Source organism: Leopardus geoffroyi, chromosome B3 (genome assembly GCF_018350155.1).
Source record: "Leopardus geoffroyi isolate Oge1 chromosome B3, O.geoffroyi_Oge1_pat1.0, whole genome shotgun sequence".
In the NCBI taxonomy this organism is placed as follows: domain Eukaryota; kingdom Metazoa; phylum Chordata; class Mammalia; order Carnivora; family Felidae; genus Leopardus; species Leopardus geoffroyi.
The window spans coordinates 11,024,014-11,042,782 of record NC_059337.1 but is presented as its reverse complement, the minus strand read 5'-3'; the positions used below and the strand labels follow the sequence as shown (position 1 = coordinate 11,042,782).

At 49.8% G+C, this 18,769-nt stretch overlaps 1 protein-coding gene across 5 annotated transcripts in view; it reads right to left on the bottom strand.

The window, feature by feature from the left end:
• The window catches only part of SLCO3A1 (solute carrier organic anion transporter family member 3A1), a 311,350-nt gene that overhangs the window by 79,503 nt on the left and 213,078 nt on the right, over window positions 1-18,769 (bottom strand). For all 5 annotated transcript variants that reach the window (XM_045448725.1, XM_045448726.1, XM_045448727.1 and 2 more), the window contains exon 3: window positions 166-264. In XM_045448725.1, coding sequence (XP_045304681.1) covers window positions 166-264 — 99 coding nt within the window. The remainder of the gene's footprint in view (window positions 1-165; window positions 265-18,769) is intronic.

Here is an 18,769-nt window from a genome sequence, read left to right as displayed (position 1 = left end):
CAACACTCACGCTCCTTCCCTCGACCTCTGCTGAGCCAGCAGCTACAGCTCCCTGCATGGAGCCTGCCCCTACTAGCAAGGTTTTAGAACCCAAAGGCTGAAGGCTCCCTTACGATGGAGGGCATGCTTACGGATGGCGATAAAAAGTTGAGATACACTCCTTACTTGTGTCGATGAAGACTGCATCCACGTAGATTTTGGTACAGAAAGAGCCCAGGATAAATCCACAGGCTGGTCCAAATACCAGCATCGTGAACAGGATTCCTGAAAGAAGATGAAACAGAGATTAGATTAAAAAAAAAAAAAAAAAAAAAAAAGGCAGCTGATGACCAAAAGAATCAAAGGTCGAGGATATTATTTCACATTGACCAGATAAGAAATCTGATTGTATAAATGCCATTAGGAGTTAGTCAAAAAAAGTCCCAGTACTGAAGCACTGTTATGCAAGACTTCTCTGGTTTTTTGGTAGGTTGCACTGAATATTCGTGGGCCCTGAGAGCACTTACTTTTAGAGGACTCCCTCCCACACCGTATCAACCAAATTAAAATACACCCACGTCTGTCATTAAATTGTTTCTGTCATAAACATTTTTGAAAGGATTTTTATAATTTTGCTTTCACATTTATTTGGCTTTATGTAATTCATTTAATTTATGGTTGGCTAAGATTTCTCAACACTCGCTGTACGAATTCAGGAATTGTTGTGAAGTGAGAAAAGTCAAAACCACAAATTATTTTCAAATGTAATAAAATGTTTATGGGCATTAATTTCTCAAAAAACCAGAGCTGACATAATGGTATGCTTTGAGAGCATTTAATTAGATGTTTTATTCATTTTAATTTTGCAGTTTCCCCCTCCATATTTTGGAGTTACTATCTATTACTGTAATAGTTGTTAGGATTCAAGCTTTTCCATAGGACTTGAGAAGACAGTACTAGACATGTACTTAAGTATCTGATGGAGACAGAACCTGAGATTTTGCACAAACCTTTTTATTCATTCTGGGAGAGGTACCGAGCCCAGACTAAAACCCACAGGCTGTATCCATTCAACTAAATTTCAGTTCCGTAGAACATGCCGTGAGCAATGACAGTTACCAAGGCCCTGGGAATAAAAATAGCAGTGAAAAAGTGGCCTTTCCCTCAAGAAGCTGGCTGGCTGTGGAGGCAGACAATACGTGGCTTGATCCGACCCGAGCAGATAACCCAAAAGATGGGTGTCAACAGTCCACGTGCACACAGGAAGAACAAAGCTGGAGATGAATTCAATCAAAGGGAACCCGAGCTCAGTGGAGAGTACTTGTGGTCTGCTCACAGGAGGAGACGAATTCATCCTGATTTCTCTCAGTGACGTCAACATGGAATCACTCAAATATTCATTCATGCACTCAATATTTATCAAGCTCCTTCTATGTGTCAAGCAGCAGTCGGAGGGATGGAGATTGAGTATTAGACCAAAAGTTAAGAATCTTAACCTTCCAGAGCTCATTGTCTTGGAGGTGGAGAGAAAACATAAACTATAGGCAGGAGCTCATCTGGTTTATACATACTTGGCAAAGGAAGCCATGTCTTCCCCATTTGTAGACAGAAACCCAGGCCCCAAAGCAATCATTTGAAGATAGCTTAGAAGGGGGTATTGTTTGATAAAGAAAGGACTGAAAAGAGAATGGTTTATATCACGGAAATGGAGCTAAATCCACTCTTGGTGAAATCCTACTCTGTGATTTGGAGCAATCTAGAAGTTCTAGAGTCTCACATCGAAGTTCTAGAGTCTCACACAGAAGTTCTAGAGTCTCAAAACACCTGTCCCATAGCCAGTCAGAGACCCCCAAATTTCACAGTTATTCCTGTTTATAAGAATCTTGACATGGGGCGCCTGGGTGGCTCAGTTGGTTAAGCAGCCAACTTCGGCTCCGGTCATGATCTCGCGGTCCGTGAGTTCGAGCCCCGCGTCGGGCTCTCTGCTGACAGCTCAGAGCCTGGAGCCTGTTTCAGATTCTGTGTCTCCCTCTCTCTGACCCTCCCCTGTTCATGCTCTGTCTCTCCCTGTCTCAAAAATAAGTAAAACATTAAAAAAAATTAAAAAAAAAAAAGAATCTTGACAGGATCAATATGCACCTCATTAGTACACTGGCTCTGGTTTGTCACAACTTAGATTAAGATAACTAAGTGGAGGAAGTTGAGAAAGTTTGGGGGTATTATTGGAAAAGTCTAGAATATAGGCATCTTTCAGATATGGGCAAGAATTAGGGGGGCTCTCCTTAGCCGGGTAGAGTTAGGGACCAGAGCTACTCTTGGCCCTATTCCCTGAAGAGATGCAGAGAAAGACCAAGACCCAGGGGGCAGGGGTGGGGGCGTGGACAGGGAGGTTTCCAAGGCAAGGGCAGCACCCAACATAGCCTGAAGGGATTTCTGCTTCAGGGCAAAACTGTGAGGCCAGCCATGTCCTCCCATCCAGGCTATGGGCAGAGGTGAGCCACTGGTCAGTCATGGTACCCTAAAAGATGGCTACGAGCAAACCATCTGCTCAGGTAGTTCCAAAAGGAAGGGACATGGGAGACAGGACCACAATTCTCCTGCCAAGGGCCCTGCAACTACCCTGTGACTCACTGCTGATATCCCAGCAGTCACTCTGAGCCCCCCAGACACCCCCCCACCCCTTGGGATATCACGCTTTCTCTCATACCCATTAAATAAAACACCCAATCAATGTAATAACCACCGATGCATCCCCTAGAGATTGAGCAATGCAAGTTACAGCTAATACTTAACAGGTCAAAGGTCTAAGCTTTGAGTATTGCTGGAAGAAACAACTGATGTGTTGAAGAGGTTGTGGAGACTATTCGGTAATTTCGACCCCACTTGGGGACAGTGGAGAGTCTGGATAGGTCAGTCCTTCATGGAACAGCTGGGGACCCCAGGCCCCGGGCCGCCTGTCCTCATGGCAAGTTGTAACACAGAAGAAGGGGCATCCCTCAATCTCGGCTGCCCACGGGAGCCCCACGGAAACTCCACACAGAGGCCAGCCATCCATTCTGGAAGCTCGGGTGGGCACAGACCTCCCAGGGAGACACCACGCACCGAGGCGTCCTCTCCATCAGCCAAGAACTCCAGTCCCTCTAGGAGAGGACAAGGGTTTCCAAGGTGTTGGGGTTGTGGCTTTCCATTTTCACAGGATGGAGTCCTCCTGCAATGCCAGAGAAACCTGATAGGACCCAATTCCAAAAACCAACATAAGATACAGAACACGTGTATTTAAAAAAATTTTTTTAAATGTTTATTTATTTTGAGAGAGAGAGAGAAAGAGTGAGAGAGGGGCAGAGGGAGAGAAAAAAAAAAAAAAAAACCAAAAAACCCAAGCAGGCTTTGCACCATTAGCTCAGAGCCTGATGCAGGGCTTGAACTCACGAACCACGAGATCGTGACCTGAGCAGAGATTAAGAGTGTGAAGCTTAACCGACTGAGCCACCCAGGCGCACTGAACACATTGCAGTTTTTGTATGAAGGGTGTTTCCCCCGTCAGCTGAAATCTCTAGGGGCATCTTCTAAGCAGCTCTTCCTCAGAGAGAGGTCAAGGAAACCTTCAATACAAATTCTCAAATATTTTCCAAGGAACAGTCCAGTAGTGACGCGGGCGGGGGTCTTCACGCATCAGGAAACACCCTCTTTCCACTTCAGTAATATCTTAGGATAACAAGTCAAATAAAAGCAGCATCACAGAGCACAACCCTGGGTCTTTAGGGGAACGCTATCCCCCAGAGAGGGTATGAGGTGGGCTACAATCTTACAGATGGGCACTTCTGAACGCGCTTCCTTGCTCTCCTTTCCATTCATCCTCCTAGGCTGCGATTTTTTTCTTGTTTAACGAAACCACTTCAAATGTTCTGCCCAAACGGACGGGAAAAAGACTGTCCAGTGCTAAAATTCACCATCCCTGTGCAGTAACTGCCTTCGGGACAGGAGAGGATGTGCTTCATGGCTCAGTGCTGCCCCCTGCTGCCTGCCAGATTCACCGACACTAGAAGGGGAGGGGCGATGAGGGAGAGTAGAAATTGAGTCACGGAAAAGCCACTAAAGGTGAAGGGTCCATTCCGCCCTGCTACCCCGAGCCCTGCCGTTTACGCCTGTCATCTCCTGTCATCTTTTCAATGACTCAGGGAGATCCGCTGTGCCCATTTCACAGAAGAAGAAACAATCTCAGAGAGGTTTCACACCTCACTCCCAACACAAAGCTAGAAAGACAGCATAGCCAGGATCTCAAGTCAGGTTTCTCCCACCCGCTACGGGGAAAACCACATTAGAGGCGGCTCAGGAGAGAGCCATGGGCCCCCTGCATTTAAATCCTAGCTCCACGTGCCTTGGGCAAGGTATATCGCAGGCTCCAGGCTGCGAGCTGTCAGCACAGAGCCCGACACGGGGCTCAAACTCACAGACCACGAGATCGTGACCTGAGCCGAAGTCTGACGCTCAACTGACTGAGCCACCCAGGCGCCCTGAAGATATTTTTTTTTCCTGAAGTTTATTTATTTTGAGAGAGAGAGGGAGAGAGAGGATCCCAAGCAGGCTCTGCACAGTCAGCGCAAAGCCCGATGTGTGGCTCGATCTCACGAACCGCGAGATCATAATCCGAGCTGAAACCACGAGTCGGATACTTACCTGACTGAGCCACCCAGGCGCCCCAGATATTTTAAGTTTTTGAGGGAAACCCCAACAAGAGTTGACATGTGTTAGGCGCCATGCATGAAACTACTCACTCGAGGTACCTGGTGGATTTCAACGCTGGATCGAGCTACATACGTTCTTTTCAACTAACTCCTCTTTGTGAACTGGGTCTTCTGTAGTTGCTGGGACAAACAGCAAATATTGTGTGGAAATCAATGCACAGCAGGAAATGAGCGTAGGGGAGTCCGATCGAATTCCAAGCTGTGCAAAACTGTGCAGTCCCCTTGCAGCGACCCACATCCCATTATTACGTGGCTAGATTTATTTACAAATAAAATAAAAATATTTTTTCTTTTGACAGATGTGTATTAGTTTTTCCGACATTAAGTAGTTGGACCCTAACTTGGTTGATAAACAAAACAGCTAGATATGTCTTTCAGACTCAGGGCTCTGTAAACAATGTAATTAGGATACAAAGGGCAGATTGAACTAAGAAAGTCTGGCGACCTCTGGTGTAGCCACCCCATTTCCAGGTTAGCACTGGCCCTCTTTGGATGCTGGGGCAGAGCGGATGAGTGGGCCACGGATTTTGCCCTCCAGAAGCTTGCTGCCTTCCTAGAGAGAACTTCAACACTGCATTCTTAGTCATTCTAAACACATTAATGGCACCTACTAGGTGCCAGGCACGGTGCAAGCAGCTGGGACACATTCGTGAACAAAACAGACAAAATCCCTGCTTTCCCGTGGAGTTTGTGCCGTGTAAGAACGGCCATCAACAGACCAACCCACCATGCACGGTCAGGGGCGGTGCCAAAGAGGAAAGCCAGTGCATGAAGGAGCAGAGCCCCTGAAAGACCTCGCATGCAACCAAGTCTTGGACGTCACATTAGCACTCTGACTGATGTGCCACCACACCGTGTGGGAAGCCGGCTATTGGCCCCTAAAGACGTCCGTCCGGGTCCTAATCTCTAGGACCTGTAACTGCTACCTTAAATGACAAAAGAGAATTAAGGGTACAGATGGAAGGAAGGTGGCTCATCAGTTGACTTCCAGATAAAGTCTGATAAAGTCAGACTACCCCCGAGGGCTCAATCACGAGGGGTCCTTTCAATGCAAAAGGAGAAAGAAGATTCTGGAGGATGGGGTCATGAGCCCAGAAACAGGGCCACCTCTAGAAGCTGGAAAAGGCAAGACAATGGATTCTCCCTTCCAGAGAGAATTCTCTAGAAGACGACAGCCTCCCCCCCCCCCCCCCGCCCACCTTGATTTTAGCTCAGAGAAAATACCTTGTGGGCTTCTGACCTCTAGAATGGGAAGATCATAAATTTGTGTTATTTTAAGCCACTAAGTCTGTGGTAACTCATTACAGCTGTAATAGGAAACTAATGCAACCCATTAAGCAAATTTGAGTAAATTCTCAGACCTTACAACTATAAATATCCACGTGACTCTCCAAGAACAGGATATTGCATGAAGTTGTTTGTTAATTACTTGACTGTGGAACAGTTTTTGTGGGGCATTTTTCAGAGCTGGTGTTGACTGGGGCACAGTCATAGAGAAGCTGGAGGAGACTCCAAGCCCTAGGAGACAGAGATGGGTTTTATTCTTTTTTTCTATTCTTGGTTTGGCCCAGTGTGATGAAAAGTTAGTTCACTATTGAAAGGGTGCATGGAAAAGAATGCTAGTTACAGCAATGCCATAAAAAGAGGGAGTGAGCAACTCTCCTTGGCTGTGGCTGTGCCCAAGCCCAGCCCCCATCCTACTATATCCCTGGACAATGTTCACTGCACGAGTCTCACAGCACTGGGGACGCTCCCATCAAAGTGCCTCCTTCTAGATGCAATGCACCAAGGGGACCTGTGTGACAGAGAGGGCCAGGACAGACACACAGAACCAGAAGAATTTGGAAAATCCAAATGGAGAGGCGCCTGGATGGCTCAGTTGGTTAAGCATCCAACTCCAGCTCAGGTCATGATCTCACAGTTTGTGGGTTCAAACCCCGTGTCTGGCTCTGTGCTGACAGCTCAGAGCCTGGAACCTGCTTCGGATTCTCTCTCTCTCCCTCTCTCTCTCTCTCTCTCAAAAATAAATAAGTGTTGGGGCGCCTGGGTGGCGCAGTCGGTTAAGCGTCCGACTTCAGCCAGGTCACGATCTCGCGGTCCGTGAGTTCGAGCCCCGCGTCAGGCTCTGGGCTGATGGCTCATGATGGCTCAGAGCCTGGAGCCTGTTTCCGATTCTGTGTCTCCCTCTCTCTCTCTGACCCTCCCCCGTTCATGCCCTGTCTCTCTCTGTCCCAAAAATAAATAAACGTTGAAAAAAAAAATTTAAAAATAAATAAATAAATAAATAAATAAGTGTTAAAAAAAAAAATCCAAATGGAGACATCGATTTAGAATTCACTGGCCCTGGAAGAATTAGTCAACTTTATTATACTACTGATATACGATCATTAATGAAAATACTAAAACATTTTTTGTTTGTATAATGTGGCATACTGATTCTAATTTTATAGAAATCTTGAGGGGCAAGAGCAGCCTAGACACCTTTTAAGAAGAAGAACTGTCCAGACTTGCCCTACTGAATATTAGGACTTACTTTATTTTTATTTTACTTCATTTCACTTTTCAGGACTTCTTTTTAAAGCTATCATGATAGGGGCGCCTGGGTGGCTCAGTCGGTTGAGCCTCTGACTTCGGCTCAGGTCATGATCTCGCGGTTCAGGAGTTCGAGCCCCCCGTCGGGCTCTGTGCTGACAGCTCAGAGCCTGGAGCCTGCTTCGGATTCTGTGTCTCCCTCTCTCTCTGCCCCTCCCCTGATCATGCTCTGTCTGTCTCTGTCTCAAAAATAAACATTAAACAAAATTTAAAAATAATAAAGCTATCATGATTAAGACAGTGTGTTTCTGGCTTAGGGAACACATATACCCAGGAAGTAGTGGAGAAAGCCCAGAAAACAGAGTCACGCTTAGGTGGACACCTGATTTATGGTAAAGTGTACATACAAAGCAGCAAGGAAAAGGATGATCTTTTCCATAAATGGTGCTGGGGCAACTTCAACTTAGAGTGGCGGGGGGGCGGCACGGGGGAAGCCAGTCTCACAACACACGCAAAAATCAATTCCAGGGAGATCAGAGACCTGTGTGTGAAAAGCAAAATAATAAAACATCTGAAAGATAACAGACAAAAGTACTATCATGATGTAGGGGTAGGGAAAGACTTCTTAAACCAAACAAAGAAAGCACTAGCCGTATAAGAAAAGCTTGATAAACTGGTCTACGTTAAAATTAAGAAGGTCATTCATCAGATTCACCAAGAAAGCCCACTGAGAAAGTGAAAATGTGGGAAAATATATGCGTAACATACATCCTTAAGAAACACACAAGAATCAGAGGGCTCATGTCTAGACTATATAAAGATTACTATAAACTCATAGAAAAAAAAGACAAACCAGTTGGAAAGGGGACAGAAACCTCAGCAGGTACCTCAGAAGAGAGGGAATTCAAATGAACAACGGACTAGGACAAAGATGTTCAAGCTCATTAGAATTCAGGGACATGTGAATTACACCCCAGTGAAACGTCCTTACCACCTCAGCTAGTTAAAGAGCTTTGACAATACTGAGTGTTGGCAAAGATGTGGGGAATGTGGGACGCTTGCACACTGCTCGTAGGCGTGTAAACTGGACAGCCCCTTTGGAAAAACTTTGACAGTATCTGAAAAAATGAAGATAAACTTACACCACGACCCACCATTCCAACTCTAAGGTAAATACCCTACAGAAAGTCTGACATGTACTGGGAGACATATCCAAGAATGCTCGTATGGAACTGAAGACAACCCAGAAGCCATCAATAATAGTAGGACAGAGAAACCCACGGGGACATCTCCATCCTCTAGAATTACTCTACAGCGAAGAAAAACCATCGATCGGCAACACGGATGAGCCTTCAAAGACACAATGCCGAGCAGAAGAACACAGGCAAGACTGAACACTCGTCTGATTCCACTTATACAGAATTGCAAGCAACAAAATCAAACCGTTTAATGATATATAACTAGGTAGTCAGCGCATAATGAAAAAACAGGGAAATGAATAGAAGTCAGGACTGTGGTTGCTGCTTGCCAGGGACGGAGGGAAGAAGAGAACTGTGATCTTCAAGGAGGCAGGGGGCGGGGTGGGGGGGGGTGGGTGTGGTGGGGGTGGTTCTGGGGTGCTGGTTTTGTGTCTGGTCTGGTTACAGGCTACATGCATGTTTGTTTCACAACAATTTGTTAAACTGTAGTATGTTTTCTGCACAAAAATATGACTGTTACATTTGTCACATATCACATGCATCTGCAACATAAGTACTTATATACAAACAGCTACTCATTTTCTCGAAGCTGTATCCAGCCAATGTCAGAAACTCTCCAGAGAAAACCATAGGCTTCCCTTGAGGTGATCTTTCATTTTGTCAAGTCCAGAACCCTTAGCTCTGCCCTTCCCCCGCCCTGCTCAGTGCTCTCAGAAATACTCCAGGACCCTGCATGGAAATGGCCTCCACCGCTGTGTGGCTGAGAGCACAGAATAAATGCTCCCTGCACCTCAGTTTCCACCTCTGTAAAATGGGCTCACAACATCCTCCTGGGGGGAGGGGGGAGGGAGGGGTTGAGGGTCAAATGTGTGAGTGCATAACAAATGCTTCAGAGAGGTTCCTGGAACTTCTGGAATGTTCTCAAACAAAACAAAACAAAACAAAACAAAAAAATAAAAACAAAATAGTAACAGCTATCAGTTATTCTCACTGGTACTTCTAATAGCAAGAGTTTCTTTTCTGCTGAGTTTTACTTTTTTGGTTACTTAGGGTGGGAGATGCTTACTGACTGGAAAATACTGAATCATCTAACAAAAATACCATCATTCTCTTATTTCGTTTTGGGCAGTCTTGTATTTGTAGTGTATTTCTTCCTATGTATTTTTGCATTGGTGAGACCAGATAGGTTGATTTAAAAATAAAACCTCTTCAGGGTGCCTGGGTGGCTCAGTTGGTTAAGCGTCTGACTCTTGATTTCGGCTCAGGTCATGATGTCACTGTTCCCTGTGTTGGGCTCTGCACTGACAGCGTGGCACCTGCTTGGGATATTTCTCTCTCTCTCTCTGTCTCTCTGTCTGTCTCTCTCTCTCTGTCTCTCTCTGTCTCTCTCTCTCTCTCTCCCTGCCCCTCTCACATATTCTGCCCCTCTGTGCTCACATTCTTTCTCTCAAAATAAATAAAAACTTTAAAAAAAGAATAAACTCAAACCTTTGTTCCTCATTTTAAAGGATACACATGCTGAAGAATGATCTGAGTATAAGGAAAGGATAGAGAAGCCCCCCGAACGTGGCCAAGAGCAGAGACCCTGGGGCTGGCCAGAGCTTGCACTCGCTAGCTGTGTGAGCTTGGGAAGGGGGTTCATCTGCTGTGGGGGCTCCATGCTCGCTCACGCGAGGGCGGGGATAATAATGGCACTTCCCCTCCAAGTTGGTTTCAAAGTTTAAGGGGTCAGTGCATGGCCAGGGCTTTCCATGGCACCCGGCAGACAGTAAGTGCTTAATAAATTTTAGCTTCTACTAGTACAAGGATGACGGCACAAATCATCATCTGTCACCGTCCACACAGAAACACTGATGTTGATTTAGATAATCCCTTCCAGTCTGTCCCTATATGGAAGGTTAATTGAGCAGCACTGTCAGCAAGAGACAAATTATGGAAAGAGCCCAAATGTCCATCGACTGGTGAATGGATAAAGAAGATGTGCTATATGGATACATGGGGCACCTGGGTGGCTCAGTCGGTTAAGCATCCGACTTCGGCTCAGGTCACGATCTCACGGTCCGTGAGTTCAGGCCCCGCGTCGGGCTCTGTGCTGACAGCTCGCAGCCTGGAGCCTGCTTCAGATTCTGTGTCTCCCGCTCATGTGCTCGCTCTCTCTCTCTCTCTCTCTCTCTGTCAAAAATAAACTTAAAAAAAAAAAAAAAAAACAGATGTGGTGTATGTACAATGGAATACTACTCGGTGATGAAAAAGAGTGAAATCTTGCCATTTGCAACAACGTGGGTGGAACTGGAGGGTATTATGCTAAGTGAAATAAGTCAGAGAAAGATAAATATGATGTCACTTATATGTGGAGTTTAAGAGACACGAAAGACAGACATAGGGGAAGGAAAGGAAAAAAATAAGATAAAAACAGAGAGGGAGGCAAACCATAAGAGACTCTTAAATACCGAGAACAAACTGAGGGTTGCTGGAGGGGAGGTAGGTGGGGGGATGGGCATTAAGGAAGACATTTGTTTGGATGAAATACACAAGTCTGGAAAAGAAATACACAAGTCTGGCCTGGAAAAAAAACTGGAAGATTTTCTAAAGAGTGTATTTTTAAAGAACAGAATAATCTCCTGAAGTAGAATTTAAGGAGCTGATGGAAAGGAAGATTACAAGGTCCAGGTATTTCTCTGCTGCCCTCAAGACGATGGGGAAGGACAAAACTAACACATGCTGGAACCACACTGCCCAGCACCCAAGGCCGGGCTCAAGGTCCCTCCCTGGCCGTGAGGAGGGAGGGCACCCAAGGACACGGTGATCTCGTGTGACAGCACCGACTTCTAAGCAGCGACTGAGAACACTGAGCAGGGCAGGGGAAGGGCAGGGCTGAGCGTCTGGGGCTTGACAAAATGAGAGATCACTTCAGGGGAAGTCTGTGGTTTTCTCTAGAGGGTTCCTGAGTCTCACTTGACAGAACTTCGAGAAAACAAGGGAACATCCTCTCCAGCAGTATCTCCCTGTGCTGGTACCTCCGGGTGAGTGCTCTGGCCTCCTTTGGAAGGAAAGCAGTCTAATCAGTCCTTTGTTTTTGCCTGAGTGTAAAAATAATGCATTCAGAAAGGCAGACAATTTACTATTATCCTACCATCCTAAGGCAACTGCTTTCAAGTCTTTATCCCCTCTGACGTGCTTGAGGTCAAACGTAACTTCTCATGACCACTCGATAAGGTGCGTATTATGCTAGTCTTTCTGTACAGGAGAAAACAGAAGCTCAGAGAGGTTAGTCAATGGCCCCAAGGCTACACAGCTTTTACGTGGTGGAGGTAAATTTGAACTGAGGCCTTGAGGATCACCTAAGTTCTTAGGGAAATAACAGTCAGGACATAATGGTACAGCCGTGAAGTCTTTGGAATCCCCCAGACCTAGCGTGGGATCCAGGTTATGCGTCTCAATTTCTAGATGACTCAGTTCCCAACTGTGAGTCTGGGAATAAGAATAGCTACCTTGCAGAATAGTGAGAATTAGCTGCAATGCATGCGAAGCCTTCTAGAATTTTCTTTGCATCTCAGGGATAATGAGTCCAAGAAGGGAGGAGGCCTGCATGGCTGGTCTCCCCTAGACCTGCATCCTTATTTCTTGGGCTGGACTCAGGAATTTTAACACTTGACAGTCCCCTCAAGCAGTCAGGGCTTTTTCCCACTAGAGGGCAGCGCCGGCCCAGAAAAGAGAGAGTCCTGCCTTGAACTTCCCCGGCCTCCACTTCCTAACTGCCAATGAAACCCTCAGAGCACTGATCTTCTCCTCTCCCACTAGCCTTCCGTGCCCTCAATTTATACAAATGTATTCTTCTGTGTTGAAATCTGCAGGCTGAAATTTCTCCCCGAGGAAGGAACATTGTGCATCATACGTGCATGAATAAAACATGATCCATCCACAGTAGGAGGCCCGCAAAACATGCAATACATATTTATCTGGTGCCCACTGCCAGTAGCCTGGCAGAATTACATAACTGACCTTGCTTATCTCTGAGGGGGGAGGCAGGGAAAGAGAGGATGACGAGGCGAGCGTTCGCTGAACACAGACGTGCCAGACGCTGGACGCCAATTTGTGTAATCGAATTATCCTCCTTGCAAGGTTTATGAACAAAATGCTAATGTTGCAATGCTGCCCTGCTACGTCCCAGAGCTAGAGTTTACGTCCCTTTCCCCTAGCATGCTCCCTGGTGCCTCTCAGGTCAGCCATTTCCCCGGCTCTCAAAGTTGGGGCACACTGGAATCATGTGGGATGCTTAAAAAAGGAAATACTAATGCATAGGTCCCACCCCCCAAGATCTGATGTAGGTGATCTGGGGCACAGCCCAGGCACTGGGATTTTTTTTTTTTTTTAAGTGCTCTAGCGTGATTTTCTGTGCACCCAGCTTGAGAACCTCTGGGTTCTGATTTGGCTGACCTTGACCAAGGAACCGGTGGGTACAAAATACATCTGGGCACACGGGAAGAGGGAAGGACGTGAATGCTATCTGACATCAGCCTGCAAGTTGGAGGGGCAGCCGGACGCTGGGCATGGCCAGGCTCAGGTCACTGAGCTGGTGGCAGAACCCGACTCTCTCTTGTGCAGCCAAAGCAGCCCTGTATGCCACCAGAACTGTGAACTTGACCACAGAACACTGCCTGGCATACCTGGGGTGGCCACTAGTTGCTGCTGGTTTCCAGTCCTTACTTTTACTGGTCCTCCACCCAGATTCCCCCTCTCCTCCAGGCCCTGGACAGTGTACCAAAGTTCCACTCTCCATTCAAAGCCTGCCTTCCATACCACCTCCTCCAAGGGGCCTTCCTAGATTTCCTCTCTTCTTCCTTCCCCCTCCTTCCTCTGCCACAGGCCCTGAGACTTTTTCTGCACTTCTGCTTACAGTCTGCCTGGGTGCAAAAATCAAATTCCATGTACCAGGCATGCCATAAGAATTGCAGGCTCAGGGAAGGCAGAAGTCTTATTTAAAAACGACAACAACAACAACAACACAATCTGGTTCTCCACAGGGTGATGCAGCCCTTTGCCAGGAGGAAGGACCCAGTGTTTGGTGAACTATGAACTGATTACCACCCAGGTCTGGGAGAGGTGGGAAGTCCCAGCATTATGCAAACCGTGCCTCTAACGAAGGTCATGCTACAAGGCCAGACTTCTTCCAGCTTCTCTTCTTCCCCTCCTGCCCAGCAGAGCCTTACCAGGGTGAGGGCATGCGTCCATCTGGCTGGCCGGCCAGTGGCCATCCGAATATGATAACCCCCCCCCCACCCCGCCCAGGGAGAACCCCCTGTCAGCAGGGGCCAGGGCGTGGCTCCCTGGCTGGTAGCCTTGGGGCCTGACATGTCAGGGCAGGGACCACCATCAAGCTCTCCGGCAGCTTCTTTGTATGTAGCAGGTACCAAGGAGCAGGGCTGGAGCTGGCTGAGTCTTCAAAGCAAGTGAGAGCATGCCTGCCCTCCCCCCCATCCTCTGTTCTAGCTCCCCAAAAACCCACGGTCCCCGAGACTGCACTGGCTGATGACAAATGCAGCTGGTGGGGGGAGGGCTGGGAAGCTATGAGCATGCCGGCAGGAAGCCCACCCAAATAAACAACAGGCTGCCCCTTCCTGAGGGGCCCACATCCTGCCTGCCTGCCAGCCAAGGAGGATCTTCCCAGAAGCTCTCAGATCACAGGGTGGAGAAATCCAGGGCTTCCTGTTATCCCCACCCCCAGTGACCAGCAGGGGACAGTGGAGAGATTGGCTGGGGGCGGGGGGCATGGGGGGGGGGTGATGGGGTCCGGGGCCTGGGCTCCTAGTCTCAGCTTGTGCACACCAGACCCGTGGCCACGCTCAAGGCACTCAAGCTCTCTTAGCCTTCCCGGCTCCAGCTGTAAATATGTCCCCCCAAATCGACCTGTGGAAGCCCTAACCCCAGGACTTCACAATGCGCCCATATTTGAAGACAGGGCCTTTAAAGGGCTTTTAGGGCCTTGAAGACAGGGCCTTTAAAGGGGTGACTAAGTTAAAAGGAAGCCATTAGGGTGTGCCTTCGTCCCAAAGGACTGTTGTCCTTATAAACAGAGGAGGAAGTGCACTCACAGAGAAAATGCAGGCACCAGGAGAAGGGCGGGGCGTCTGCAAGCCAAGGAAAGGGGCTCAGGAGAAACCAACCTGGCTGACAGGTTGATCTTGAACTCCCAGAGCCCAGAGCTGCCAGAAATAAGCATCTGTTGCTTCAGCCAGCGGGTCCGTGGTACTTTGTCACGAGGCCCTAGCACCCCATGCACTGCCAAGAGGGGTGTGAGGATCACCCATGACAAGGCATGGAACAGTATTTGCAAACTGTAGCGTGCTGCCCAAATGGCCTAGGGCATTAGACGCACGGGGAGAACCACTGGCGTTAACGCAGCTGTCCCAGGACCCCCGGTCGTCAGGATGAAGTCAGCACACGGCGCCCCGCATGCATGTTGCTCCCTGGTTAGGACTGGCAGGATGTAAAACTAGCAGAGAATTCTGTCTGCACAGGACCCTGGTCTTGTTTATTACCTCTGACGCTTCACTGTGCCCTGCAGGAGGCAGGTTGCAAAATACACGCGCTGAATGTCGCACACCAGATGGGGGGGGGGGGGATGGGGGGCGCGTTAGTGCGCGAGAAAAGCCGAAGAACATCAGAGGAGGGAAATACCCCACTCACGGCCAAGGGCGGGAGCGGGGTTTGAAGCAGGAGCATTACTAGTGCCGACCACGGGGTGGCGCTGCCTTGGAGCCAGCGGAGGCCTGGGTACCAGCCTGTCCCAGGCACTATCTCATTTCATCCTCTCTACGACCCTATCTGCAGCTCCGCTCCCACTTTACACATCAGGAAACTGAGGCACGGACAGATTAAGTCACTTGCCCAGCGACACACGTACCACAAGCGGGAAGTGGAAATTAGAATAAAGACAGAGGACTTAAGGGAGGCGAGGAGGGAAGAGAAAGGGCAGGAGTGGCACCCAGGACATGAGCCGGCAGCAGGAGGCGGCCCGATCAAACAAGTGGGGGGGGGGGGGGAGGGGGGCGGGGAGGGGCTGGGGTGCTGGCCTGGGAGGCGCTCCAGGGTCAGGGTGTGGCTGCGGCCGTGGGGAACCCCAGCAGATGAGGGGTGCCCCGCTGAAGCTGGGTTTCAGGAAGACAACCCTGGAGGCAGGACATAGGGGGCAATGAAGGGTAAAAGAACAGGTGACAGGGAGGCCAGCAGGGGCTCATGGGCGGCTGTGCAGGAGGGATGTGCATACACTTCCCTGATGTCCCCGCAGCCCTCGGACTGACTCATAGCATGGAGACGCATGTCCCCCTTCGTCCCCTAGGGGGCGCCACGCCGAAATGGGTCACTGGCCACGGCCTTGGCACACCTACAGGGCCTCCGGGTACCCGCTTCCCTGCCCTCCCCTAGCTGATTCACAAAGAGAAGTTCCTCGTGGAAGCGGTCCTGTCTGCCTCGTTACCTCTCCAGCACACCTGCATCTTCAAAGGCCTTTAGAGCCATCATGAATTTTCTCCATGGCCTCAGGGAGACCCCAGACAGAGCGCTGCTGTGGAGGTCACGGAAGCTCTGAGAACCCAGTGATGGGCCCAAGCCTGGGGGAGGCAGAGGTCGGGCCCAGCAGGTGGTGGCCCCACAGGTCAATTCCTAACTCTTGGTATTTCTTGTTCACCAGAGTCCCCGGGTGTTCACCCGCAGTGACCTCACTTTGTCTCCACTAATGCTCAGGAACTCCATCCAGCCACGCTGACGCCACGGGTAACGACAAAATCACTCTCTACCTCGAAGCACCTCGGGCGCCGGGCCAGGCACCTCCGACACGGTCTCCAACTTAATCCTCACAACAACCCTCACATAGGAGTCTTTTCACCTCCAGCTTACAGACGAAGAAACTGAGGCACGGTCAGGTTACCAGCCCACGGCCACACAACTGGCTAGGGGCCCAGGTTCTGTGGGCCCCCCAAGCCTGCGGTGCCTCCCACCTACCATTTGGTGGCACGAAAAACAGCAGCAGAAGGGCTGTGGGCCGTGGGAATCCTTCTAGTAAATTCTATAGGAATTGGCATCCGCAGGGTGCTGACGGCCCCACTCTCAGCCTTAGCCTGCCTGTCACTGGGACACCGAGGGGCCTGAAGGAGACAGCAGGACTCAAGCACAAACACAGGGGAGCTGTACCCCTCACTCGGCCCTGGGGGGGGGGGGGCGGGCTCTGGGCCTTAGCTCGCCCTTCCTCAACTCAACAGGTGTGGGTTCCAGCATCAGTGGAGAGGAGAGGACAACGCTTCAGTGCTTCCTCTTGTCACCAGAGGGAGCCAGACACCTGGTCATGCCGGGGACTGGTGCTTCGTGATGGTGACAGGAAGTAATGCAGTTCAAGATATGATGGTCACGCACCGGCTCCTGAAGGTGGCTTTCCCACCTGTGAGGGCACAGAGGCAAGTGACCAGCCCGATCCGTGGGCACTAGTGAGGGTCCCCACCCTGTGTCTGCCAAAGACACAACTTTCCCAAATGCCTGCACAGGGGACCCCAACCATGGTGCCTCGACCTTCCCAACCCATACAGTCTGTACCTGATTAGGTGAACCTTCTTAAAACTCGTGGAAATCATGTTCTTCCCCTGCTTGGCACCCCCAGGGGCTCCCTACTTTATAATACAAAGTCCAAACTCTGGTTTGGCACGGTCATGGGTGAGGACGGGGGCCCCGATGCCAGGCTGCATGCACAGCCACACACGGTGGTGGATGAAGTGGCCTCTGAGAGCCAGCTGGGCACAGCAGGATGGGCAGGATCCCCCCGCCCCCAGGGACTCCCACCAAGGGCACAGGCAAGGGCAGGGGCTGGCCCATCTCTGAGCTGCATGGTGGTCCATGGGGGGCGGGGAGAACTGACCTAGTGCGAGCAAAGCATCATAACCAGACACTGGGGCAGGGACAGGGGGTCAGTAGGGGGTCTCTGGACATTGTCCATCGGCCTACCAGTGGAGTCAGGCCCAGGCTCCCGAACCAGAAGCCCTTCACATGAGCAAATGAGCAGAAAAATCTCATTCTCAAAACTGCCCTCATCCAGGAGAACTGACCATAATGAAGCCCTGGAACACGGGCTGCAGCTGCCAAAACTCCTCCCATTTAGAGGCAGGGTATTTTGAGGCCCCACCTGGGACAAGACAAGCAGACTCTAGTGGTGGCAGCCAGTGGGACCCGACAGCTACTTTCTCCCCTTCCCAACCTCCCCTCTGGCAAGGCCCTGACACCAGGATTTTGAAAACCCTCGAGGTGTGAATGAAATGCAAACTCCACCCTGATTTCTCCCCACGGGGGATGTGGCTGCTAGCTGAAACAGCAGCTTGGTGGCTCTGACGCCTGACAAAAGTTGAGGATGTATTACTAAGCCCTGGGTTTATGTGCCCTGCAAGCATGGGGCCGTCACGGTCACAAGTCCACAGAGTTCACTCGGAACAAGTGTTCCAGATCGACCTCAACCCTTCCGTGGTTTTCTGATAGGGTCAGGGGGCTCATTCGACCGGGGGAAAGTCGCAAACACATTGCAACTTGAGGCACGCACAGGCTGGACGAGAGCGCTCGCTCACCACGCGAGAGAGGGAATCAGCACCGGAGCTGAGCCACAGCCGCCCGAACCCCCTCCAGCAGACGGAGCAGGTGCGGGCTCCCATCCTGGTCCCCACGCGTGGGATGGTGGCTGGCACGTTGTGCTCATGGGAGAAGGAAGGAAGGTCAATATGCTGGAGGCAGATTAAAGACTCAAGATGAATAAAGCCGGCTGAATCGATAGACCCAAAGGATCAGGATGAAATACAGCTAGTATTTGCATATAGGAAATGGTAGGGGAGGCTGGGGAAGTCTCTGAACGCATCCCTGTTAGTTAAAACAGTAGTAGAAACCCAGGCCACCACAGTGGCATCGACAGAATCTGGGACACAAGTAAGCAGACCCCATATGTGCACAGGATGAGCCTGGAATACGACATTTAGAGAGGACCATGCCATCCTGGAACATCTCTTGGAAGGGAACTTGGGAGAGAGAGGGATCTAGAAGCCGTAGAATGAAAGGACTAAGAGACTCAAAAAGAAGCATGAGCAGGTGGTATGTCTGAAACACTGTCACGGGGAACACAAGCTCAAACGCTGTGTGTCTTTCCAGAAGCCAGAACCAAGGTCAGGATGTGGTTGTAACAAAGCCGGTGACCAGGAGCACTGGGGACAGGTAGACTGGCTGTCTTAGGAGGTAGTGAGCTCCTTGCTGCCAGAGGCAGGGGTGGGGTGCGAGTGGAGGCTGAGTGGC